Source organism: Apteryx rowi, unplaced genomic scaffold (genome assembly GCF_003343035.1).
Source record: "Apteryx rowi isolate R43461 unplaced genomic scaffold, aptRow1 scaffold_28, whole genome shotgun sequence".
NCBI lineage: Eukaryota > Metazoa > Chordata > Aves > Apterygiformes > Apterygidae > Apteryx > Apteryx rowi.
The window spans coordinates 2,206,797-2,233,020 of record NW_020449196.1 but is presented as its reverse complement, the minus strand read 5'-3'; the positions used below and the strand labels follow the sequence as shown (position 1 = coordinate 2,233,020).

The following is a 26,224-nucleotide window of genomic DNA, read 5'->3' as shown; positions in this document are numbered from 1 at the left end:
TGGGAACTATTTGGTCAATCTTTTAGTCTATTTTAAATGTATGGTAAATTTGTGAATCTTTCCTGGATCAAAATATGGTAAATGTATAATTGAAAATCCTATCAGGGTATTTTGGCAGTCCATATCAGTTGACGTTAGTTTTATTAATTGTGGGTTTTTGTTTTTGTTTTTTAATCAGTCTTGTGTCTGCTATCCTATTATTTGTCCCATAATCAATATCAAGCCAACAGACCTATAAATACCTACAACATCCTGGTTACCCTTTTAAAATATTAATGCAGTATTAATCTTTATTTGGGACTTTCTCAGATTCATTAATTAGGGAAAATCAGAGTCAATGATTAACAGAGTACCCTGACCAAGTCTTTTAAATTCTTCAGTCAAAATTGTTTAGAGCTGCTGATTAAACATTTTAACTTTCCCACTATCATAGTAATGGACCTGTAGTATTCTAAGCATTCCTTTGCAATTTATTTCCTTGTCCACTGGTCATTCACTTCCTTGGTGAGTTTTCTACATTTTCTAACTTCTGGTTTATGTTTCTCTGAGCCTAACTTTTTCTTTTTTTTCTTTCAATTTGTTTTAAAGGTGTGTTCATTCTCCCTGTAAAAGAGGTTCTTTCACTGTAAAATCAGGTCTTCCTTCTTTATTGTAAGACTGAGTAGTTCATAACTAATATGCATTTTTCTTGTAAGATTTTTTTCACCCCGTGATTGTTTATTATTGCTTTCAGATTTATAATTTTTTTAAAGCACTGACTATATGCATATTTTACAGTTTAGAATTCATTCACATTGGCTGGTGTTCTGTTATTGTGCTCAAGCAATGAACACTGCCTTTTTAAGGTTTAGGAGATTTGGAAAATGCCAGACTTAAGGTTCTAGAAACCTACTGGAATTAAAAGTAGCATGAGCCAACCTAGTGAGATTCAGAGACCATTCAACATTGCAGTAATTTAAGATATGGCAGAATGTATTGACAATGTTGCTGTCTAGTAAGGGGCTATTCAACTATTTATTGAGGGGGGAAAAAAGTGATTCATGGTTTGTATTGATTTACATTGATTTTATATGTGCATTTCCTATGTTTTTATCCAAGATGAAATATCAGCAATTTATCTAAGGGGTTCCTGAAAAATGCATTTAGAGTTTATAGTGAGACTGACCAAGCATTTCTTAACCACTGAACCTGAATGGTGAAAGTATGGAGGCAGAGCAAGCGGTTCAGCATTGTGTGAAGTAACTTTCCTTGAAGCGTAGACGTGCACTGACTCAACAGGAAGCTAAGGAGCTTGGCAGCTTTCCTAAGTTCTGACATCCTTTCAAAATAATGCTTAGCAAGAAAGATTATGGAAGTGCCATATTGCTATGAACGTTTCAAAGCTTTGTCTATACTGCTTTTTAAAAATGTGGTCACAAATTTGTAAATGTCCTTTCAGTTCTTTTTCTCTGTCTTTGCAGAGACTAAATGTGTCTCTGCTTCCTACAGAACTGGGCCCAGGAGCCCAGGCCATGATGGAGCTCATGTGCTTAGCCAGTATTTTATCTGTGATAAGGCTAATATACCAGATGATGGGTAGCCAAAGAGGATCCCATACTAAGGCAAATCTTACATTTGTGGTATATAAAGGACCGTAGCGTAGTAGGCATTGCTCAGCCCTCATATTTCTGAGGCTGATCGGCACATTCTGCAGAGTTTTAATGCAGTATAGTTGCTTTTAGATGATACTTTCAGTTCTTAGTTTTGTGACACTTAGAAACAGAGATTTGCCTTGGTGATACTGTCTGGTTACAGGCCACTGGTACATATCCACAGGTTGTGTGGTATGTTGGAATATGAAATTAAAGAAAAGAATACTGGTATCTATGTCTTTGCCACGTTCTAGACTCATGCTTGATAACTTGTCAGCTGAGCCTTACTTGTTCCTGAATATATGAAATATTTTGCTTCATGTAAAAAGAGTAATTTTGTTTCTTTTGTTGTTGTTGTTTTCTCCTTTAGTGGAAGACCAAATATTCCAAACTAATTTTCAGGAAATCCGATGCAATACCTGAAGAGCTCCATCGAGTGGTACAAGAAGGCTTTTTGACCTTGCGAAAACATGATTGTTTCTTTCAAGATCTTGTAAGGATCAAAGGAAAAGATTTTGTCACCCCAGTGTCTCGTATATTAATTGGAAACCCGGGATGCACTTACAAGTACTTGAACACAAGATTATTTACAGTTCCTTGGCCTACTGAGGGTTATGAAATAAAATATTGCAGTCCTCAAATACATGATGCTTGTAAAGCATTAATCAAACTTAATGACTATTTGCATATTGAAGCAGTCCAGGCATTACAAGGACAAAATTCATCTGAGACCAAAGAAACCAAAGATAGTCTTGTAATAGACAGGGAGCAAAATTTTGATGCTTCTATTAAGGAGAAAGGGTCTGTTTTAAAAGATCAAAGCAGTTGTTACGTTTCAGATGATGACTACACGAGCCTAAAGAACAGAACATCTTTTAACTTGACTTTATTAAATTATATGGATCCGCTACAAATGCTGTACTTGAAACAAGAGCCTTATTTTGGAATGGGGAACATGGCAGTGAGCTGGCACCATGACGAGAATCTGGTTGCAAGGTCAACAGTTGCTGTGTACAGTTACAGCTGTGAAGGTGAGTGGTGGGGAGGTAGTATAGTATGGCTGCACTAGTGAGATAAATATTTTAATTCCCTGGAGCTGTTTTATGTTTCCCCGTGTGTACATATGTAAGCACACCTGCATGCTAGTCGAGATTTTTCCCTTGCTTCTGAATACGTTGTGGTACTGAATGTCATCTTTTTTTCATTTCAGCGCTTCATTCATTTCTACCAACACCCATGCAAAATACACCTATGTTGACTGCAGCTGGCCTTATCAGTCATTTTTGAAGTAGATTTAAAAATTGCTGTAATTAACTTCCTGATTAAGAGCCAAGAAATCAAAATCTGTCAAATCTCTGTTTCAGGTTAACACAGGTGCCTATTTTCTATCTTGTAAAATGTTTTATTGTGGTTGAGATCATGGTATTTATTGGGTGATTTATCAGATACAGACTTGCTCCTGCTTTATGCTGATTTTACTACTCTCCTTTCTTTGGATAGATCTTTTTTTTGTTTGTTTGTTTTGTAAAAGTGTTACTGTATTTGCTGGCAGTATATACTTTTTTTGTCTAGGCATGCTGTAGTGCTAATGTATATTTTGTGGAGGACCTGCCAGCACTTCTGTAGTTGGGAAGGGTGGAAGTTTTCCATTTAAAAAAAACCCAAAACTGTTGTAGGTCAGGTTTTGCAGGCTCTTAAACTATTTCAATATTTTTTAAATAACTAAGTGGAAAAACGTGTAGTTGAAGAGTCACTAAATAATTTCTCTTTTAGTTTAAAGAGAAACCTTCCCCATCTTTATTTAAAAATAGAAATGAGTTTGTTTAGTTTTTTTCCTAAAAGTTCTGAACAGAGCCTTGAAATATTTTATTTTTTTAATGGCTTCCAGTTCTGCAAGCATAAGATTAGAATTTAGACAGTTAACTAGTTGATGTGAATTTGCAAATGATCCCTTGTGTTTCATAATTCACAGCTGATTTTTGACCCTTCCAAAAATCCTTTGATGTTTGCCTCAAAATATRGGAAGAATTCACACCAACTTCTGTAGGTTTTGGCTAAAGACCATGATGTAAAAATAACAGCTGATATTTTCATGTGTATTCTGTTGTTGTTTCCATTAATAGTTTTGAAACCGTAGGTCACTTTGTTACATAACGTTTGGCTGAAATCACCATGTTTAGAACTTTACATTTTCCTGAATATAAAACATCAGCTGTCATAGCAAACTTGATAGAAAAGGTTCCCTTGACCAGCAGAAGTGTCTTTTTTTTTTTTTGTGACTATTGTTCTATCCTGTTTGTCAAAAATCTTGATGTGTTACGTCCTGTAAATGTAACTTGTGTCAGTAGTGCTGCAGAGAAATCTTTTTCAGTAATATTTTAGGAGAAATGTGATCATGAGTTAATAATGGTGTGTTAGAATTTCTTGCCATATGCTTAAAACCTTTTTATTTTAATGTAAAACCTCCATGTGGAGGGGGGGGAAATTAGTCCATTTAAGTTTCAAATATAAATTAACAAAAAAAGTATATTAATAGCTCATTGTCCTTGTTTTTTTGTTTTGTTTTGTTTTTTTTGTTGTTCAACAGTTCAGCATGTTAGATAAGTAAAAATTATGCTCTGTCTTAAAGCCACAGAGAATTCTATGCAGGATTTGGTTGACAAGGGTAAAAGAGATCTTTGATATATTCTCACCAAAAAGTGTTTAGAGATTTATATGTAATTAATATTTTTTGCCAAGAAGTAGATGATTTTTGTCAAAAAAAATTACTCATACTTAATTTTTTTTGAGGGATTTAAAAGTAGACATGAATACTTCAGAAAATTAGGAGTTTTTCAGTGAATAAATTAATGATTCTGTCATTTTACATTATGCCTAATTTGGTATTTGTGATTATTTATGCAATGATTCTAAAAGTTTGAATTTGACATATATTGTAGAAAACCTCTTGGCAGGAGCTGTCAATCTTAAGAAGCCCAAGCTGGAGACGATACGTAAAAGAAAGGAAGGCTTTATTTACATTTCTGGAAGAAAATGATTTATAAAGTCAGCTAATTCTGCAAGGAGTTTAATGCCACTTGACACCACGTGAGCATGACTCAGGTGGCTTCCATGACCTCTAAAGGGAGCTGAAGGTGCTTAGCAGGGCTCCGGTGCCCCACGCAGGGTGGTCACCGCTACGCCTGCGTGTGCAAACAGCTCGGTGATGTCTGCGTTTGGGTTGCGGCTGCTGGTGCACATTGTGTATCCCTGAAGTGAAGCCCTGTTTAGGGTCAGCCCACTAATTCGTAAATCTGAGGAAACGGATAAACTATTCATAGGTTATGAATATGGCAGATTCATTAAAGTGACAATAAATACTTGTTGTGGATGTTGAAGTTTTCTACGTGATCCAAGAAGCTTAATTAGTATACTTGATTTTAGAGGATTAAATAGATTGCCGTTTTGCTCTCTCGTTTGCCTGTTTATACCTCACAAAGGAGGTGTTTGTAAACTCGTCAGTGCTTGTGATATTCTTCCCAGTTCCACACTGACACCATCACGTATTTACTATGTCTCTTATCAAAGCTCTTCATAACTCAAGTATGAAGAGGTGCAATATATTTCTGAAGATTGTTATTAAACCTTTGGAGAGGCATGTTGTGGCTCCTGTTTCCATTTTCCATAAATGTCTTTGCTTCTTATAACAATATTTTTTGTTAGTACTTAATCCATTAATCCATTTAGTTAGTGTTGAGTATGAATTCTATATCATATAAAGACTCTGTCATGCAGTCATTATAGAATACATAATAAAAAGAGTAGAAGTGGTCAGAAATTTTTTAATGGAACAATTTTTTCATGAGAAAATGTTGATTAGATGGATTGGAAATATTCTGGGAGAAAGTACTGTTACTGTCTGTCAGCTCTCTACTCCTCAGGTTCTCACTGGTCTCTGTAGTACTCCAGACCCTGAGGACCTGTGGTAGCCCCTGAGAACGGGGAAGCCTGGGTTTTCAAAGCTTCCTGGCTAGTACAGTTATATCCTGCCATGAAGGCAGAATCCCCAGCTTTTCAGATTTCAAATAGCAAGAGCCCGAGAAGTCAAGCGGTGTGGCAGCATTATGGGAGCTGTTTGTTTGCCTGGCTCTTTAGGGGGGCACAGCTCTGAGTATATGGCTTTCTTTTTACTTTAAGTGGTATTTTTGTGTCACTTCTGATATGCCTTTATTTTATTAAATGATATTAAAGCAGATACTTCTGTAATCAACACACTTTATTTTTTTGTTCATTTGTTCACTGTTTGGTGCCGTAATGAAAGTTTGATGTTTGACGCTTTGATCAGTATGAATTGCAGTAGAAGCGGGTTTTAGTATGCCAGAAAAGTAATTCGAGAGCCAACATAAAGATATTAGAACACACTGATGTTCTAATTAGTATCAATATTTCTTGTTTCAAGTGTCAAACTATTTCATAGCAACTTCAAATGAAGCGCTTTTTGAAGAATAAAATAAGACAGACATTTTGTTTAATGCTCATCTGAATAGTTTTTGCTTTTATTTACATTAAAATAAAAATAAATTACAGTACATTACTCTGGGTTAAAATATGTTATAAAATGGTAAAAATAGTCTATCATTAAAATGATTTTTTTTCTAAATTTTTGTGTTTATACTGCATGAAAGTGCATGAGTGGTAATCATAGGTACATATGCAGAATTGAATACATTACAGAATGTGTGTTCAATTATACTGTCACTAACATAATTCTGAATTAATTTATTTGTACTTTCAGAATTTACCATGAAACAGGGATTCCAATTTTTGACCAGTTTAGGATTTTTAACAACAAAGCTTACAGAGTTCTGCCATGGCATGGGAGCATTAATGTAATAACATTTTCAGGATTTTAATACAGTGAGCTAATAATCCATTCTTATTTCCTGCACTCTTTAGAAAAGTGAATTGTAATCCAAATATTGTTAGAATGAGAGCATGTTCAAAAACTGAATTTCTTCCGAGGGCATTTCTTAATGGAATGTTTTCCCTCAAGTTCTCATAAGTTCTGTAGGAAGTTTTATCATTCACAAGAGCATTAGTTCTGTGATTAAGATGTTCTTTGAGGTAAAGATACCAACTTAAAGGAGATGGAAAATCACATAGTGACCAGAAGTGTCCATCTTTCTCTTACCTGGATTTCCCACAAACTAAGTTTGAGGTTGGAGAAGTAGTTCCTCTAGATACTTTACTGTATTTTGTTTGGCTTGTTGCCTGTAAGACCTACTTGCTGTGTAAACCTCTTGGAGTAATAAATGACTGGATCTGTTAGCAGACAAGGTAATGTTTGAAGGTTTAACAAACTTGTGATTAATTGCAGTAATGACTGGTCTTGGAGCTTTCATACTTGTTTCTTGATATTTGTGTTTTTTCATACTACTATGTTAGATGCAACTTCTATGTTAGATGCAACATCTCATTATAAAACCTTATGACTGCCATTTTATTTCTACAGTAATTGGGAATAAAAAAGAGATTCAATGCTTATGCTTGTTTCCTCACCAAGTTAAAAAAGCCCTGAAACTACAAAAGCTGTTTAGAATTGGAATCATTCTAAATCTGTGGTTGACCAGTAATGCTCTCTGTGTCCTGCTTAATGGATAAAAGTTACTGAGGAGTCATTTATACAGTATGAGAATAATTATATTAAGTGGTTTCTAATGTCAGTAATGTATTAGAAATATTGCTTATAGAAAGAATAAAAACGTTGCATGGAAAAATATTTATTCTTTCTTAACGATGAATAGGTGGGTGAAATGGTCAGGTCTGTAACTTGTAGGTGCTGGCTAGTTGGAGTTATTTTTTTGAGATGAACGCAAAATTTTAATGAGCCAATTATGCATTAAAATCCTAGATTGAAGGTCTATTTTCTTAAAAAATAAATCTTCATCATTTGAATGAAAACTGTTGGGATTTTTTTTTTCTGACCACACTTATCACTACTTTATGAAATACTCTCCCTTAGCAATGTAGGGATGGGAGAATTTTGCTTGTTCTGTATTCCAAATGTGAATTGATAAGAACAGTGCTGGCAAATCCTTCAATTCTCTGTTTGTGAATCTTGGTTGCAAGCAAAAGTTAAAATGTTAGTACAGTTTAATAAACCTCTTATGCTATGGCTTTTCAGTAATAAGGCAGAAGAAATAACTGAGTAGGTACTCGTTCTTTGCCTCCAACTACTGAAAAGCAGAGCGTACTCTGCTTTTTTCACTTGTCTTGCATGCAACACATATAAGTTGCTATGCAAGACAGTGAAGTAATATGGGCTGCAGATTTTCTGGTATTCAGCTAATGCCTAGCTGTGTATTGGCTTTTCTGAAATCAGGTGGTTTGGTTGCTTAGTTTGCCTGCTGTTTAGAAATTGTCTGTTCATTTTCAGTGCTTTGCGAAATGCTATTTGATGGTGCAAAAAGACAGAACTTTTGTTCATAATTCTGAGGAAACAAAAATAAATTGTTGAAGTAGTATTGGTTTTGTTGATCAAGAGTTTGCATTGTTATTTACGTCTCAAATTCATAACCTATAGTAGCAATCTGGCTATGGGAATCTCATGCTATAGAAATGGTCGACAGCACATTTTTGATTGTTATTTTTTTGCCAGAATGCAATCCACTAGGTAAGGCAGAAGGTCAGTTCTACAGTGAATTGTTTTAAAGTGCTCTGTTTTTAAAAGACAGATCTTTAATTGTGGAATTTAATTTTTGCTTTGATCTAAAAGGAGTTAGATTTGTTGACCTTCAGTTTTCATAATATATCTTCTAGGCTTTTAAGGGAAAGTAGCTTAACGGGTAATACTGGAGCACAGCAGAGCCTGAGTTTGATCAAAGGGAGCAGGAAGAGTTTTTATGTGTTATATTAATTGTGTATAAAATAATTCCAAAATATATATTTCATTAAATTATAAATTTGTGCCCAAATTCTTTTAAATTCTGGAATAGTCAATCAATCTGGAAAGGATAATTCTTTGTTCTATATTCAGATAACAATGGTTAGTTGGAGTTAATGACAAAAGTAGATGTTTCTAGTCCTTTTTGTTTTTAACAGTGTGTTGGCAAGTGATTCTGTCTTCTAAGAAATCATGTTTGATTTTAAGATTAGATTTAGGTTATGGTTTGGCATTAAAATTCAACTTAAACAGGGAACATCTAGGTTTCAGAGTGCCAAAAAACTCTCAAACTGTTCTTGAAGATTTTGGTGCCAAATAGCAAAGAAGCCTTTCAAGTTTACTTTTCCATTCTTCGCTGTGGAACACTAACTAACCTAGATACCAGAAAACAATTTTTCTGTTGTTCTGGACCTACCTGTGGCCCAAAACCAAAAAGGTGGAGCACGAGAGCTCTTTGCAATTTGACCTTCTAGTTAGAAGTGTAGTGTTGTGGCCAAATTTCAGTAGCTACGTCCTCCCTTTCACAGTTCAATCCTTAATTACAGGTTTGAGTCATTAGTGTTACGTTGTGATAAGCTTGTTACCTAGTTGGATCCTTGCATTTGAGATGCATACGTAGAGATTTCTGCCAGCCAAACTCTGTAACTCTTTACTGAGTAGGATTCAAAAATTGCAGATAGTTTTATTGTATTTCCATTTAATGCTGCAGCATTTGACAATTTCAGTGTAGTCTACTCCAAAATAAATACATGCTCTTAAGGTCTATTTGCGTGGAAGGTGCTGTGTATATGTAAGAACCACATGATTTACGCTAAATTACCTACAGTTTAGACACATCCAGATGTTTTCACTTAAATGGGAACCAGAATTATCTAAACTAATATACAGTGTTCAGTCATGCTTGAGGTGTGACATACAGAATTTTATAATGACTTCTTGTTATGTGCAAGTTTGTCAGTGCTACCCAAACGTATACCACAAATGGTAAGGAGTCTCTTTTTCCCCTCACTTTGGAATATAGCTTGCATTTAAAAAGCTAGTAGCAGCTTGCTTCCATTTGTTTCCAAAATAACATGGCAGGAGCAATCAGTTTCAATTGCTGCTGATAATTATAAGGTGCAATCATTGAGAATATAGAGAAAAGGAGTCTGTGAGCTACATTTGAACTCTGTACTTAAGCAATAAAAAATTTATCAAACTGCAAAAAATAAGTCATTTTAACGAGCACATTCCAAAGGTGCTGGATTTATGAGGAGACCCCAGGATACTTTGATTGAAATTGCTGTCTCTGATTGTAGTTGTATATTTTATTGGTGCCATATTGTGAACAGTGCTGCTGCCAAAGTGAATGGTAAAGCAGCATAACAGACAGAGTTAGCCCACAAAGGTTACCTCTTTTTATAATATCCATGATGTATTGCATTAAAAATGCCTTGAAATCCATCCTGTTTGCAGTTTTCAGAAAGCATTTTTTCTTAAATTAAGTTACAATTTATCTGAACAGGACAGAAAATATGAAAGCCCCTGGAAGACTTTAGTATTGATTTTTCTGCGTATTTGCTAGCTCTTGATTTCTCATTTGTGTGCTCCTTAATGGAAAGGCCTAGAGCTGATCCTGAGCCAAAGCTTCAGCTGGAGGAGAACAGTGGCAGTGGAGGGAGGGGAAAATGGGGACTGAATTTACAGTAGGGGTTTTATTTAACTAAGGACTGCAGGTTGGTTTTGTGAGAGGCTTTTGGCTCTCTGGTTCCTGAATTAGGCAAAATTTAATTGACTTAGAAAATTATTAGAATTTATTAAAGGCTTCTCCCAACTAAACAAATTTTGAAGAATCCATGCGAGATGAATGACTTGAATATTTTGAAAGCTGAGTTCAAGGCTACATTTTATTTGTGCGTAGAATAATAAAAGCTATAAATCTTTCTTTTGAAATTTTTTGTTTTAGAAGTAATTGAGCAATAAAGTTTAAAAAATTATTATACAGAAGCACATTTGTAATGGACAGTGAAATGGACACAGTTACTAACTTATAAGCAATAATTAGGCATGCTATATATAGTTGACTATTTCTAACCGTTGACTGCACTTCAGTGCCAACTGCTTATTAAAACTTCATCCTCCTCTGTCAAAATGCTCTGTTACATTAGCCACAAAACTGTTATGCCATAGCTTCCAAATACCTTGCTATAAATGCTGACTCTATCTTTCAATTTATAGTGCAGTGAAGTAAGCTTCTGAAAAGAGTTCTGAGGGATTAAGCTCTAAATATTATTTCAGTGAAGTGGATTATTTTTTCCCCCCAGCTCAACGCATTCATGTTGCTTAATGATAAGAAAAGCGTTGTGACAAATGTATTGAAGCTTCATTGGCTCTTGCACATGTTGTCTACCATGTTTGACCAGTCTAAGAATTTTGAGAGAAGAATGGCAGATATCATTCCAAGGTGCTAGCCTCAGCTTTGGTGGTCTGGGTGGTGTCTTTGTGCAAGTTATTTCACCTCGCTTTGCCTCAGTTTATGGTTTGGTGAAATTACAAGTATGTAAACAAATGAAATTGTTCATAAAATGCTTTTGCAGTTTATGACTTGAAATTCTCTCAGAAGTTATCTGTTTTTTACACTGGCCTTGTTGTTTCTCTCTCTCTCTCTCTCTCTCTCTCTCTCTTTTTTTTTTTTCTCTGTGCTGGTTACTATAGTTTTAATAATGTATAAAAAACTAAGTGGGCATAAAACTCCCATTATGTGTACCTGAGAACTTCCAAAAAACTTGAGTTCATTGCAAACTGATTTGCCCTTGCTTTGTAGTTCATATGATTGGTTTTTATCTTTATACAGTTGTTTGCAAAAAATTGTTGGTCTCATAGGGCGTTTTTATATCTGTTATGTACTTTTGAACTTGATTATACCAGATGGAGATGACAAAGTTTAAGCCTATTAACATTGTACCAATCTGTGATTTCATTAAGTCTGTATTGTTAAACCAGATTTTGTATCTTATGGTTCTAATCTTGTCTCATTTCTTTTTGGTGTTTCCTGCCCCCTCTCTCTTTAAAGGTTCTGCAGTTGAAGAAAGTAATGAACAGATTCTGAATGGAAGAGACCCAGCTGTTTGGCATGTAGGTTTGAAGGTGGCATGGGACATAGAGACTCCTGGATTAGCAATACCACTTCACCAAGGAGACTGCTACTTGATGCTGGGTAATTTTCAAAGGCTTAGGAAGGGGAACTTTGTGTTGAAAACACAGAAACTGACACTTACTTTAATGTAAATTGTCATACATTTGTTTCAGTTAGGGCTCTCGTGATTTGCAAAGACAGAAGATCTGGCAAGAGTGCATAATAAATTCTTCCTACCCTTCCCCCATCCACAGTGTATTTTTGGGAACCTTTTTCTTCCAATGTTTCTTTCACTTCAGAGCTAAAAAATGACAACATTCTTTCTGAGCCTTTCTGTTGTACAGTCAGAATTGCTAGTTCAACTCAGGCTTCAGATCATAGGCAGAAGTTCCCCAGCTGTTGTGAGTAGTTGAGCTCTCTTGTCCCATCCTTATATTTGTAGATGTTAATTCCTTTCTCTGTTTTCAGTGCAGTTTCACAGAATAACAGTGAGCATCTACATGCTTGTTGTGTTTGTGGGGGGGGGAGAGTTGGCTTTTTTTTGTTTGCTTTTAAATACCAGTTCTTTCATTTGGGTTATAGATTGACTATCCATCATGTAAGCTGTGACTGTAGCAATCTTAAAGTTTTCTGGTTCCGTGATTCTTGAGATGCTAATCTGTCAACGTTTTATTGGTCACCTATTTTAGACATGGCACTTTTTCTCGTTCTGCTAACACTTTTCCAAGTATATGTTCAAACATACCTTTTTCCAGTATTGGGATTATACTAAGATCATAATAAACTGAGCTGTCATACTCCAAGAGGGATGTGTAGTCTCTCAATGTCTCATGTGGAGAGGATCAAAAAAAAAAAAAAAAAAAGAATCGAACTCATTGGCTTGAGCAACTGAGCTCAAACAGTGACGTTTCATTAAAAGAATCGAGGCTAAGGTTCACTGACACAAAAACTGTTACTTTCTCTTTTGGCTTGTGTTTCTCTTCATTATCATTTTTGTTTAAAGAAATTTCTTTATAAGTTACATAGCCTAAAACATGAATAAATCTTTTGTTTGCCTGTTCAGTGACTTGACTTGACAGATGTCTTCAAGGGTGAGGATGATTTTGACATTCCCCATTTGTGCCTTGATGGGTGGAGCATCATGGAACTTCCCTAGAGTGATCTATCCCACTGCCAACTGGTTGTGTTGGAATGTTTTCACTTTTACCTTCTGACCTCCCAATAAATACAAACACGGTTTACTTATTAACATGATAATTTTTAAGACTGCCCACAAATATATGTACTGCAGTTTGTTCTTAGTTACCTCATCAAATCCTGCGCACGGCCGTCAATAAAGTATCATGTGTAAAGGAATTGGGCTCTCTGTCCTCTTAGGTATATTCAGACATGAGCAGATCATTTGCTAAGATAACAAGTATGAGAGATCCTTTGGCACTGTGAGGTAGATGTGCCTCCCTCTTCTGCATTTGCAAGGGTATAGAGTACCAGCCGGGAGGGGAGACTGAGACGTTTCTTAAAGTGAAGTTTAGATGGTGGCTAAATATTCCTAGAAAGGGAATATCTATTGTTGTGCAATAGCTGTTCTAATGTAAGTCTATCTTGAACAATCTTGTTCAGTAATCCTTACTGACTGGAAAGTTTGTGCCTAATCAACCTTGCTGGCCAAGCAGACTCTGAAAGCAAGTAGTGCAACAAGGTGTTTAACTTCAGTATTTTTATTGCAAAATTCTGTAAATTATAGTTGACTTGAGTTACCAAATCGTAAGAATTTTTCTTATTCCCCAATGGAATTTACATTCTGTAACTGAAGTATTATTGGGAATTCTATATGAAGGATGGGTCAGAAAGTTACTTTATTAAACAATGACATCCTGATCATGTTTAGATGGAAACAAAGGATATATTAAAAATTATTTTGAAGATGATGCATAAATCACTCATTCCTATTAATACTTCATGGAAAGCTACAGTTTTGAGTTCTGTAGACCAGGTGTTTGATAATCTCTTCTGCATTTCCATAGCCTTTGTAATTATTTTTCCTCAATTACTTAAGACATTTATTATTTTAATGTTTTTAAGTGGCAGCAGTCTGATAGAGTATTCCCAAACTGGCCCTATGGTTTCTTAGCTCTTAGGTTTCTTAGCCTTAGGTTCTTGGTCCTCAGGTATCTGTGTACATCAGAACTGCTTTTATCAGTTTCTGTTACTTGAAGCGAGAGACTTAACATAAATGGATCGATACAGTTTTTAGTGTGTTTTTATACTGTTCATGTTTTGTAAAGTGCTTTAAGAGGAGGCATCTTGAGGATGCTGTCTGAGGGGTAAAATATGAAAACTTTAAATAAAAGGTAATCTGACAGTAAAGAAAATAATTTTAGATTCATTTATCTTGTGCCTCTACACGTCGTACATTCCAGAACATCATCAGAAGCTGAGTCTTCTCACTTGCATGTAGATCATTATCATAAACGCAGTGGAGAAGCAGCATGCAAGACCTCTAGAACGTGTAGCATTAAGACTAGAGTACTGCAGCTCTGGACATCAGCTGATAGTTGCTCTTGAGGTAGAAAGGACGGATTGGCAGGAACATGTACTTTTCTAACTACCGTTCCCACTACTGTTCCAGCTCTAGTGAATAACTGAGCATCAGTGCATGTCTGTTCTTTTAATTTTTGAAATGGTATAATGCTTACTTTATATGGATGTTGCAAAATATTGAAATGTCAAGTTCAGTATGTTGCTTATAGTTAAAAAGTCAGCTCCTATCAATTCCTGTACCTGTAATACTCCACCTATTTGCTAATATTGTACACATAAATCTCATGAAAACTTGGTAACTTGGTATTTCTAATATTATTGTTTAAATACAATAACTCATTTGTAAATCCTGAGCTACCAAGTACCAAGAAGATTATTTTATTTTATTTATTTATTTTTTTAAGTAACAGTTTTGTCCCTCTCTTCTTTGGCTCTATAAAATGTTCTTTGTTGTTCTTGGTAGAATTTTATTAAAATGGAATCTTAAAATACAGGTTTGTACCCGCATTCTCAGCACTCCTCTTCAGGTGAAATAATAAGCCTTAATTTGAATGCATACTAATGCTAAACCTGGTGATAAATTCATCCATTTTAAGACAAGTTATTAAAATAATATAAATGTATTTTGATTTAAAGAAAAACAAAATCCAAAGTAACTTTCAGTATGCCAGCTTTTTTTAAGGTTTTTCTGCCCTAATATGAAGAAAAAAGATTTGCTGAAGGACTGCAAATCTGCCTAAAAACTCAAATCTGAACTTTATATCACTCATGAAACGGAAACACTTTAGCCCAATTTAGAATAATATATTGGTCTGCAGAGGAAGTGCATACTGAACCCTGCTGTCTCAAGTACACAGTCAAGGGGTGTCTAATACAAAACGTGTTGGGTGCATGCAATAAATCCAAAACGCGTGGAGGTGAGCAAAGTGCCCCATCTGCTCTGCTCTAGAGCATGCTTAACTAGGGTTGTCATGGTCTTACTATTAAATTGCAATCTTTCCCCTAATCTTAGTTAGACATGACCAGATTTGCAAACAGATTTACAATTTTCACTAATTTTCCTACCATGACTTCAAAACATACTTAACAAAAATACACTCTGGCCTTTTTCAAAGGGAGAAGATTTACTTTTCCACAGCTGTTTCCCATAGATCAAACCCTTGCTTGAAGGCTAGGGTTTTAAAACAGCATGAAGATGAACTTGGAATCTTATTCCCCTCCCTACCCCCAGCAAAATATAGTTCAAGAAGCATGCAGAAATTATTTTCATAACCAACCAGAAGTTGGGTGCACACATTGCAGAGACTGGCTTGTGGTTAAAGATAAGTATTTAATGGAAACACTTCCACATGTATATAGTGGCTCATTAAACTATTTCTAGATATTTAATCTGCTTCTATATTCACAAACTAACTTGAACCCTTTTTGCTCTCCAGCATCTTGAATGTGTTGGAGTTTTTTAACCCCATAGTTTTTTTTTTTATCTTGACTCCACATTTAATCCAAATGTTATATTCCTTGATTATTAAGACTTCAAACCCCAGAAACTTATTTGTCGTTACCAAACTTTGATCATGTAGTTTGGCAAATCCCAGACATCTTTTTTAGTTCAGCCTCTTAATTCATTCTGTTTTGTTTGTGCACGCTTCTCTTGTTTAAAAACTAAAAATATTTTTTAATTAGGGCCAGATCATCTCTCTGGCTTTCAGTACAAGACATATTCCATTGACCTTTAGTTTCCTGGGGAAGGATACATAGCCTTCTTGGTGCTTTCTGTCAATGTACCTGCAGTAAAATTAGTTTGATTTGGATTTCTACTCTTGAAGCATTGCTGGAAGATGGGTGAAGGAGGAGTTGGTTTTCATAACCTCCAGTCATCTCTGTCAACCCTCCCATTGCATCAGAGAATACTACCTGAGTTGTGAAGCATGTGCAGTCCTGCATGTATTAAAACCATTTAATTACATTAATCTCACTAACAAAATGGTCAGATGAATTTGATGAAATGGTATATGTGTGTAACCTTCCCCTTTTGACAGTTACTGCTGAAAAACATTTTAGTGCTTTTGGAAATTGCACTATAGTAGAGTAAATCAGAAAACTCTTTATTTGTCTATGGTAGTTAGGAAAATAAATAGCACAAGTGCATTTTACATTTGTTTTTGTAGGTATTTGGGTCAGTAAAAATATCAAAGCTTTTGCCAGTGCTTCTAATCCCACTGTACCTGTTACCTGCCTCTCAAAATAAATGACAAAAAGAAAACTGTATAAATAAAAAGCTCAATAAGAACACTTATAAGAAGATGGAAAAAAAATATAGATCCTTGTTGCTAGCCCTGAGAGCAGTCTGTAACTTGTGGTTTGTGTTTTCCTGAGATGTATTTTGCCTAGTAGTGATCTAGATTCTGGGCCTTCAGTCCTTACTCCTTTCAGTAAGGATTGGCTAAGAATTAATTTCTTTTCTTGCTTTCTTGTGTTTGTTATGTCTTAATAATCTGCAATATTAATAAGAAAGTAATTAGGCATACAGCCATTGTTTCCTTGAGACTGCTTTGGCTTGTGACCTTACTCCTGCTTTAGCAGTTAGTTTAGTAGCCCAGTTACTTAACTAACGTATGTATACTTAACTATACTTATATTCATCCATAAGTCCATCCTTTTGACAAAAGGAAAATACAAGCACAGGACTAATATTATGCTATCCATATGTTGCCCAGAGGTGACTGAACTGTGGTTCTAATTTGAAAAAAGAGCTAATTGCATCTATCATGAGGCAGCACAAGAAAAGAATTACATATTATAGCTTTTGATAGGATCGTTATACTATTATTATGGTATCCTGTTATAGTATACCATTCTATAAAACATAGGAATAACAGAAATTCTTAACCTGAAGAATCTTGTTTAAAAGAGCATCTCATCAACTGGAGAGCTAGAAAAAAGTTCTTTCTGAAGTAAATTTTGGTATCATTTTGCATCATCTTTTATTTGTTATGAATCTAGCATAGGAATGAGATGAGGACACTGACATTCCTTATACTGTCAGTGTTGGTGCTGTTGGTGCCCAGATAATTTGGCTGATGAGAAGGTGGTACACAGTGAGGTGTGAACAGAGCAGGGACAGGGACTGCGAAGAACAGGATCAGGCGGGGGAGGGCAACTGACAGTAGTTTACTGCCAGTAGAGTACCATAGATGTTGTTTACTGCAGTCATTTCTTTTCTTTTTTTTTATTCTTTTTTTTCCCTGCAGGCAAGAGGAATAGTGATCTGTATTAAGCAAAAACTCTGTTTTGAAACTGTTCTACACGTGTGTTATCTGAGGTTTCTGTAGCTAGTGATTCTTTGTCAAAGAATCGTATGCATTTGCACGTAATCAGATCATCTGCTAAACGTACTTACTACTACTTAGTACTTCATCTGTAAAGTCAAAACCCTTTTACATCTGACCTCCAAATTATTTAAACAGACTTCAGGTTGATAACTTTGTTTTCCAAGGTGGCTTCAGCCATCTGTACACAATCATACATGTGATTAATTTCTTTTAATAAATCTTGCCTGGACTTGCCTCAGCTAGTAGTGCTATGATGGGACCTGGCCCTAAGGAGGCAGATGAATCATTGGAAAGTGGCAGGCAGAAAGTAGTAGAAATAAAAGAACAAAACAATCCGTTTAAAAGAAATACGGATTTTACCATATATATGCATTCAGGAAATAGTCTCCATGTTTCTTAGGTGCTCCGCTTCAGACAGAAAGCTGAAATTCTTTTTTCCAGCATTCAGACACCAAGTTTTGTTACCAAACCAGGCTTTGTTTTGTTCCTTTGAATGCAAGCAAGCCTTTTACAATATTGGCAGTATTTTTGGGAGGCTGATGTAGACATTATAGTGCCTGAAGCACAAGCAGTCTTCCATATTCATATAGCATCTAGTGGCACAATGGTATTCTGTTAATACAGGTAAGTATGAACAGCTTTCATGTGCACGACCAATTTAGGCTTTGATTCAGAAAGTTCTTTTGATCAGAATACACTTTAGCCTGTATTGAACTTCACTGTTTTTTCTTGACTGTTTTCTAGAGTTACAATTTTAATTTTGGATAATTTGTAGTGTTTTAAAATTTATAAACATAAGAAAAGCCTAATCAGACCTTAGGAAAATAGTCTGTGCTAATGATAATATTTTCATAGACATGGAAAAGTATTGAAAGGGGAACAGTCATTTAAGCAGTAAACTTTAGTCTAATTTTGAAAAACTCTCTCTCATATAATAGTCAATTGATATATGCATATCTTAAATGTCCGTATGGGAGGCAAGGGTATTTTAAAAAATATTATATGAGCCCTAAAGACAGTGGAAGGAGAAGGGATTATATGACAGTTCTTGAAACTGTATTAAATACATTGCTAAATTGGTGCTACCTGTGATTTGAACTAAAAGCTCACTTCTCGTGTGCGTTATATAGTTCACGTAAGTTATTTATAAATATTGATACTGAAATGAGGTTTCCATGCCACAATCCTTCTGAATTTGTGGTAAGATATGGGCCCGCTGTGTTAAGGCAGAAGAGACGCAACGTTGGCTCTTACCTCACCACAAATTCAGGAGAACTTTCTGAGGAGTAACTTTCTGCATCATCCTGCACGTTCTCCAAAGCAGGACTGATGCATATATTCCTACTTTTATATGTGTGTCTTTTGTGACATACACTACTTTAGAGTTGAATTGAAGAGGTAGTGTTTCAGTTTTCCAAACCTCATCAATCAGTGTTTAGTCATGCAAAATCTGAGCTGATGTTATCTCCATATGTATTGTGTTTTACTTGAGTCTGCAATGGAGCTGTGATAGTTTTGGCATGGGTGTCCAAGGAAGGTAGCAGTTTTGATTCAGCTCTAACACTAACACAATAATCTGGATATAATCTATATGTGAATAAGATCTTTTGCTGCCAAAAGGACAATGTCCCATTTAACAAACAGCCTTTTTATTTCAAATGCCAGATTTTAAAGGAAAAGAAAAAGAAAAACAAATTTTTACTGCGATCTTTTAAGACCTAGGATATATTTTTCAAATATCTTTTGAGAGACCTGATCAATGAAGCTTCAACTGTCTTGTAGAATTACAGTTTTAGATGAGTTATAAACTCTCAGATTAAAATTACAGGGCTTGTTCTAAGAGTTATCAAGGATTAGAGGCAGTTGGAAGCAATTTCAAGGGGCAGCTCTACAATGAAAGAGTTGCCAAGCATTTGAATGAAGGTACAAATCAAAATGTTGTAATTTTAATGCTGTTTGATTAAAAAAAACACACCAAAATGAATGGGTATTGAATGGGATGTGGGAAAGAGTTTGTTATTTTTTGGTGACGGTTGTTCATGAAAGTGATTGTGATATTTAATATTGTTATGTTCAAAGATATTACTGTTCTGTGACCCTTGCAAGATCTGGCACTATATATAATTTAACTCTCAGATGAAATTCTCTCTCATAGGAAATGTTTTTTTTTCCTGTTTGGGTTTTTTTTGTTTGTTTGGGAGTTTTTTATAAGCTTTTTAACTTCACCTATGTGCTGACCTCATGCAAATAGAAAATAAGCCTCCCATCTAAACTTTGTCAGTGGGAATACAATCCCAGCTAATAACACTTGTTCTGCCTATTCCTTATATAAGCCGTTGGTCTAAATTTTTTGAGTTCCTGATGCTATCTGCTACCTTGTGTATGAACATTTTTAATGGTTGCTTATAAAATTCTTAGAAAGAAGACAAATGGTTCTTACAACTGTAACAAATTCAATCATTCTTATGAATTATTTGTAAGGCTGTTATCAATTTAAAAATTTCAGACTTGTTACAAGATGAAGTACAGGTTTTAGAGCATGTTTGTTCTGTCTGTTTTCAATAATAAAGCAAATAACACATTAAACTTCACACATTGTGTTCTTTTCAGTCTGATAGACTGTCACTATGGTCAGAAGAGCATTTTCAAAAATGAGTAGGAATTGGGTTTCTCAGGTTCGGGGTGTGCAAATATGAATGTTTTAAAGAGAATTATATTTACATGATGGAAGGATGAAGCTTGATCATTTCTCATTATGCTGTATTATGATGACTGAAGCTACACCCCCTGAAAGAATAGATATTATTGAAAATATAGACTCCAAGTCTCTCTTGCAGGTCTCGCTTTCTCTTCATAATTTTTTTTTCTTGGTGACACTTCAGGTTAAATGATTTTGTATGTTTTTTAGTCTCTCTATTAAATTATGAAACCTAGTTTTTTGCACCTCGTAGTGATCATATAGTGCTGTTTGATTTTCCTGAATGTCTTGTTGAGTTTGAGAGGGCAGCATCATTTTAACACTGAAAGTATTTGATTTTCAAAGCACCTCATGAAGGGTTTTTAATGTAATGGCGAATGTTATTACTAGATTTAGGCTTAACTTTTGCAGAAGAATATATTTCCTCTAGAAAATGATGATTTGTCGGAATTCCAGCATTTATGATAATTTTGGTAAAATTCGGATGGCAACCAAGTAGATTCCATTTACAGGGTGGTAGGGAAGCTATTTATTGCCGGTTTGTCTGCTCAAGTTCTTGGCAGTCCTCCTGGCAGGCTACAAGATAGTCTTAAGTGAAATGCTTTGGAGGCAGATCTTTGAGCAGGTAGAACCTTCTGAGAGCCCAGTTTTTTGCCTCTGAACTGAAGGCAGACCTTCAGATTAGCTTTGAGGGGGGGAAGAAAGATGAAATAACATGTCTTTGTCTTTTTTTTATTATTTTTTAAAAATATTTTCAGACTTTTTGCAATACATTTCAGTGTTCTTTAGTGATTTTTGAGAAGAGAGATTGTAATTTCTGGATAGTCTATTATTTATAATGATGCTCAACTTGGAAAATTCATTTGGTTTAGCTGAATTTTTCACATGGGAGGTGGGACAAAGTCCTCTTCTAAACTGTGTAAACTGGGAGAAAACCTAGGTATGGGAGATCTTTGTAACACTAGGATAATGATACTTATCATGGACTACTAAACGCTTGAGCTCTATGAAAACAATACTATATACTATTTGAGTTCTCCTCTTTTTGTTTCAAATGCTTCATGCACTGTCCTGAGTTCATATCAATACAGAATCAATTGTTAAGTATAATTTTTTCTGTACTTAAAGTTTTCTTCTCTGTCTCTAGATGATCTCAATATGACACATCAGCACTGTGTTCTGGCTGGTTTTTTGCCTCGATTCAGCTCAACTCACAGAGTGGCAGATGTAAGTATAGAAAATGGGTTGCTATTTTTTGTTTTGTAAAGCTAATATTCTGGTACTGTAAACTCAGCATCATGTTGTCTTTTCCTGAACTGTGATTCAGTTATGCTGGTGACTCATTAGACTTTTTGCTTGAACAACTGCTATACATTTATTGTTGGATCAAGGTACAGTTCCTCTCTCTATAGTTAGTTTACCTAACCTCATAGTTAGGCATATAAAATATGAATTAGCAATGTGCTACACCACACATTCATGGATTATTGAAGAAATGGAAAAAATGCAAACATATTCCTATCTGAAATGTTTTACAACTCTTTTTGCTCTGTTCATATCCCAGTCCTAGTGGAAAGGCAATATTCATGATGAAATAGAAATATTCAAAAACATATGTCATCAAGGTCCACTGGCAAAAACAGCTTTTAAGAGGTCAGGACAACTAAGAGCAGTCATGAGTAGGTTTTAAATTGGATCCTTCTGGTGCTTCTAGGGATGGAAGAAGCAGAAAGGTGATACAGAGTTCCTTGTCTGAGAGTTGTTCTTGGATAACAAGGGTTCAGCCTATTACTTTCAAGTATTAAGATACATCTTTTTTTTTTTTTTTTTTTTTTAACAAGACCTCTCCTTCTCCTTGTTCCTTTCCATGATTTTATCATTAGCTTTGTTTTTATAGTATTCAAATGGAAAGGCATACAGAAATACAGAGATACTGTATTGTAAAATGGTATTTTAAAAAATTTCCTTTTTTCAGCAAAAGATATGAGATCAGGGGTCTTATTCAAGATTATTTTGGGGAATTTAGTAGAAGTCATAGACATTTGATTGAAAATAATTAAGATATAAACATATCCTTTCTTTTGTTTCAAATGGATTTTTATGTTTCCTTCTAATTTTGAAGGAACCTGTTTGTAAAAACAAAATACAAGGAGCAGACATGCCATTCTGTTCTGTGCATATTATGTATATGTTGTAAGCACACTGTTCTCTCAGACTGGTTATGTAATTCCATGTTAGTATTACCGGGAGCCTTACACAAGACAAATAAAAGTGAGTATTTAATACTGTCAAAGACTAGGCAGGAAGCAAGGGAAAGTCTGGCTATGTTTTTGTATGCCATATTTGTAAAGTAAATTTAAAAGGAATACTGTTCTTTCTCCTTTCAGTCTGTGCTTCAGTGATGGATTATATTTTTGGTTGTTATATTTTTGGTAAGACTTTTTTCATAATTCTCAATGATAGCTGTACAGACAATTCAGGAGGCATTAAGCTTTTGTTTAAAAGATCATAAAATAAAGTTACAAAAATATCTTTTTGTAATCCCTTTTTGCTCCTTTGTTTTGATTGTTTCAGAGGTAGTATAGAAGGCAGGAGTATATTGGAGAAATATATAAGTTATGAAGTAGTTGTGTGTACATATATAAATAACTATATATATATATTTTTTGTTATTTTTAATAGTGTTCAAGAGGAACATTGGAATATATATTTGGTCAATGTGAGCTTGCACTCCAGAATTTACAGACTGATTCTGATTCAATGGCTTTATCTTTGAAATCTCTGGAAGCTGCTGTTGTAAAGCAGGTAGAAGAAACACATAACGAGGTGAGATTTGCACAGAAGATATTTCAGCCTGATTCTGAGAGATGCATTCTGCTCATGGAGTTAATGTGAATTAAGTGTACTTAACGGCTCACAAGACATTGCTGTGTATAAGTTTAAAATGTATTTTTATTGGCTTTTGTACTTGGGTATAGTGATTGGAATTAACTTGCATCTGATACTTTAATTCCCAAGGAAGATTTCATTTTTTCCTCTTAAGATCCCTCTGCTGGTAGATTCAAAGAGTAGTTTTAGTGAGATTGGTTTCATGGTGTGAAATCTGATGGTGTGGTGGACAAATTGAAATACCCTAGCCCTCCTCTGGCAGAGAGGAAGAGAGAAAAAAATTCAAAGGAAAGTGCAAGCAAGTAAAATTCTTACAAAAACTTTTCAGTTGTTTATCAGCATTAAGCTAGCTGCCAGTGTTTTACAAAATGCCAGATTTGGCACAATTGTGAGCATTTGCTTTAAAGCATGTTCTGAAGAAAATACAGTGGAATAATTTTGAGGAATAGCATAGTTCAGCTGGTGATCCCGCAGGATGAAATACGGAAGTGCAACCCTGCACTCGCACAGTTCCGCTGCAGCTGGCACTGCGCTGTGGTTTGAAGCGCAGAACAGTGTGTTAGCAAACACACTGACTTGACAAACCAACTGAAATTATCAGGCAATATTTTGTGCAACTCTGGAAGCAGGTAATTTTTCTGTAATATAAAAGTAGGTAGCATCATGGGGAATGTAGTTTTGCTAATTCTGTGTTAATGGAAAGAGTTGGCAGTATGACCTAATATTTTGGGTCAACTTACACTACTGACATTTTCTAAGATAGTTAATTGAATACTGACTTTTTTTTTCTTTTTTTAAAGAGTCAGAGAAAATGTAGACAGGGATATTTTTTAGGGGTTTAAAATGACAGATTGTTTAGCTGTTCTGGAAAGCTGCGCTTCCACCTGAAATGCTTTTGTCTGTTGCAAACTGAAAAGCATTGATGGTAAGCACTCTTTGAAAAATAGTTATGGTGAGCAGTTAATACAAATTTTGGGACCACTTTCTGCTCAAGTATCAGTGGTTCCTCACAGCATTGCTATATTCAGACATTTTGAAGGAGCTTTTCTGGATTTCTACTGAGATAAGCATGATCGTCTTCATACTGGGACATGTATAGTATGTAGGTAATTTTCACTCAAATGAGAATTTGTGTAAATGCTTTATTTAAATTGCCATCTGCTGAGGAATATAATGTGGTGTATTGTTACTAAAACTTTGTAGAACGCTTTTTATCTGTATTGTGTTTAGAGATGGTAAAATTGAGTATAGTGATGGCAAAAGATTTGCTCCCTTGATACTTAGCAAAATAGTTCTTTAAACAATTTAAAGAAGTCTCATGCATGCAGGGCTTTACAAAACATTAATCAGACTCAGTCCATAAAACTATACGCATATGTGGTTTGCACAGCTAGGGCCACATGCACAGCTGGTGTAAATTTGCACGGGCCCTTTAACATCAAAGACCTGTGCCGTTTCCATCAGGTGAGAGACTAGCCCCTGGTGTTTGCAGTCACCTGAATAATTTTGCTATGTGACACACAGGGATGTTTCCTGTTACACATATGGGATATGCTGTAGCAGAAATCATTGTTTAACTTGTACATATTGCGCACTTAGTCTTAGTAGACACGTTGGATCTATATTTCATTTGAAAAGAGAATACCCACTTACCTTTTTTAATTTTATTTCTTTTTTCAAGGTCACCTCCTCACTTGAAGGATAAATACCATATGTTGAAGTGCTATTTAAGCTTTGTTTTTTATTTGCTGCATAAGTAGGAAAAGTGATCTGTGGCTTTACGCTGTGGTAAATACATGTTTCTTTTTTGCACATCACTGAAGTGAAAACATAAGTGTCTGTGAGGTAGATTTTTGTATATAAAAGCTTCCTACTGTCTTTTACTCACTATATGATAAATCTCTGTAGTTTCAGGCACTAGTGCAGCTTTTAGGTTCAAATTTTCACAGGCATGTGAAGAACACGTTTTATTTCTTTAAAGTACCGAACTGTTCAGCTACTGATGAAAATGAGTGTGGTCAGGATTTGATCACTCTTTTCTTTTTCCCTTAGTTTCTCGGTATTTTTAAATAGGAAAGTCAAAATTGCACTAGGTAAAGCCAAACACAGAATAATGAAGAATTAATTTAATGAAGAATTGCCACCCTGTTTTGACTGTATATTTCTGTTCTGATGTACAGCTTGCTGTGCTAGATCTAAACTTCCTTGTGAATTCTCTCTTTTCCCCTGAACCAGAGATAATTTTAATGGACCTGAAATTAGGTAGTATTCCCATCTCACAAGAGGTGGTACAGTTGTATTCTTACTTTTACATATCGTTGTAATGGAAGCTTTTCACAGGTTTTAGCTCAGATAACTAGATGCAGCTGTTTTTCTAGATTCTGTATCTTCCTGAAATGTCAGGATTTTTTTTTCCCCCTCCCACTTGTTGGCACCTGTGAAGTAGTTGTCAGAGATCATTAACTGGAACAGAACCATTGAGGTGGCATCAAGCTACATGCAACTAAGCTAAAATATAGTAGCTTAGCACAGGTTCACAGTCTGTGCTGGAATTAAGTGCCCTGCCAAATGAGATCTAGATGAATTAGTTGTGTCTGCTGGAGAGCAAAAGACTAAGAGCAAATCTGGAAGAACGAGGTATGATCTTTGCCTTCACTCTTGTATTCCTGGGCAGGAAAATTGACTTGCTGAGCTGATAAAGTGGGTTTGAACTGAAGGTCTGAAGCTCAGGTGGAGATTTACTTTTTCCATTTTTGTCAGGGGCACAGAAACCTCAGGAACTATTCTAGTGGGCAGCCAGGTAGAATTTAAATATTTCTTTAGTCTTAGCCTTGGTGTCATGGCCTCCCTCAGTAAAACCGCCTTCAAAGGAATAGCTGAGTAACTGTGAAGTATATGCAGTTTGTTGGATATGTTTGAGTTATTTCACACACAGTAGGTACTTCATAGCTGTAAATAAAGATAACCTCAACTGAGGGTACTGCTTGTCTAAGTAGCTTGTAGACTTGAAATCTGAACAAATACTTTGGTGGCAGGGTATCCTATGAATGGTAGCAAGGTGAACAGAAGTAATTACCTGGACAGCTGTGAAGGGTA

At 35.3% G+C, this 26,224-nt stretch overlaps 1 protein-coding gene across 10 annotated transcripts in view; it reads left to right on the top strand.

Moving 5' to 3' along the window:
• Window positions 1-26,224, top strand: part of FTO (FTO, alpha-ketoglutarate dependent dioxygenase) — a 270,893-nt gene that overhangs the window by 56,087 nt on the left and 188,582 nt on the right. For 8 of the 10 annotated variants that reach the window (XM_026068857.1, XM_026068860.1, XM_026068859.1 and 5 more), the window contains 4 exons: window positions 2,002-2,662; window positions 11,606-11,749; window positions 21,387-21,466; window positions 22,922-23,065. In XM_026068857.1, coding sequence (XP_025924642.1) covers window positions 2,002-2,662; window positions 11,606-11,749; window positions 21,387-21,466; window positions 22,922-23,065 — 1,029 coding nt within the window. The remainder of the gene's footprint in view (window positions 1-2,001; window positions 2,663-11,605; window positions 11,750-21,386; window positions 21,467-22,921; window positions 23,066-26,224) is intronic. The other 2 variants (XM_026068864.1, XM_026068861.1) reach the window with 1 other exon arrangement.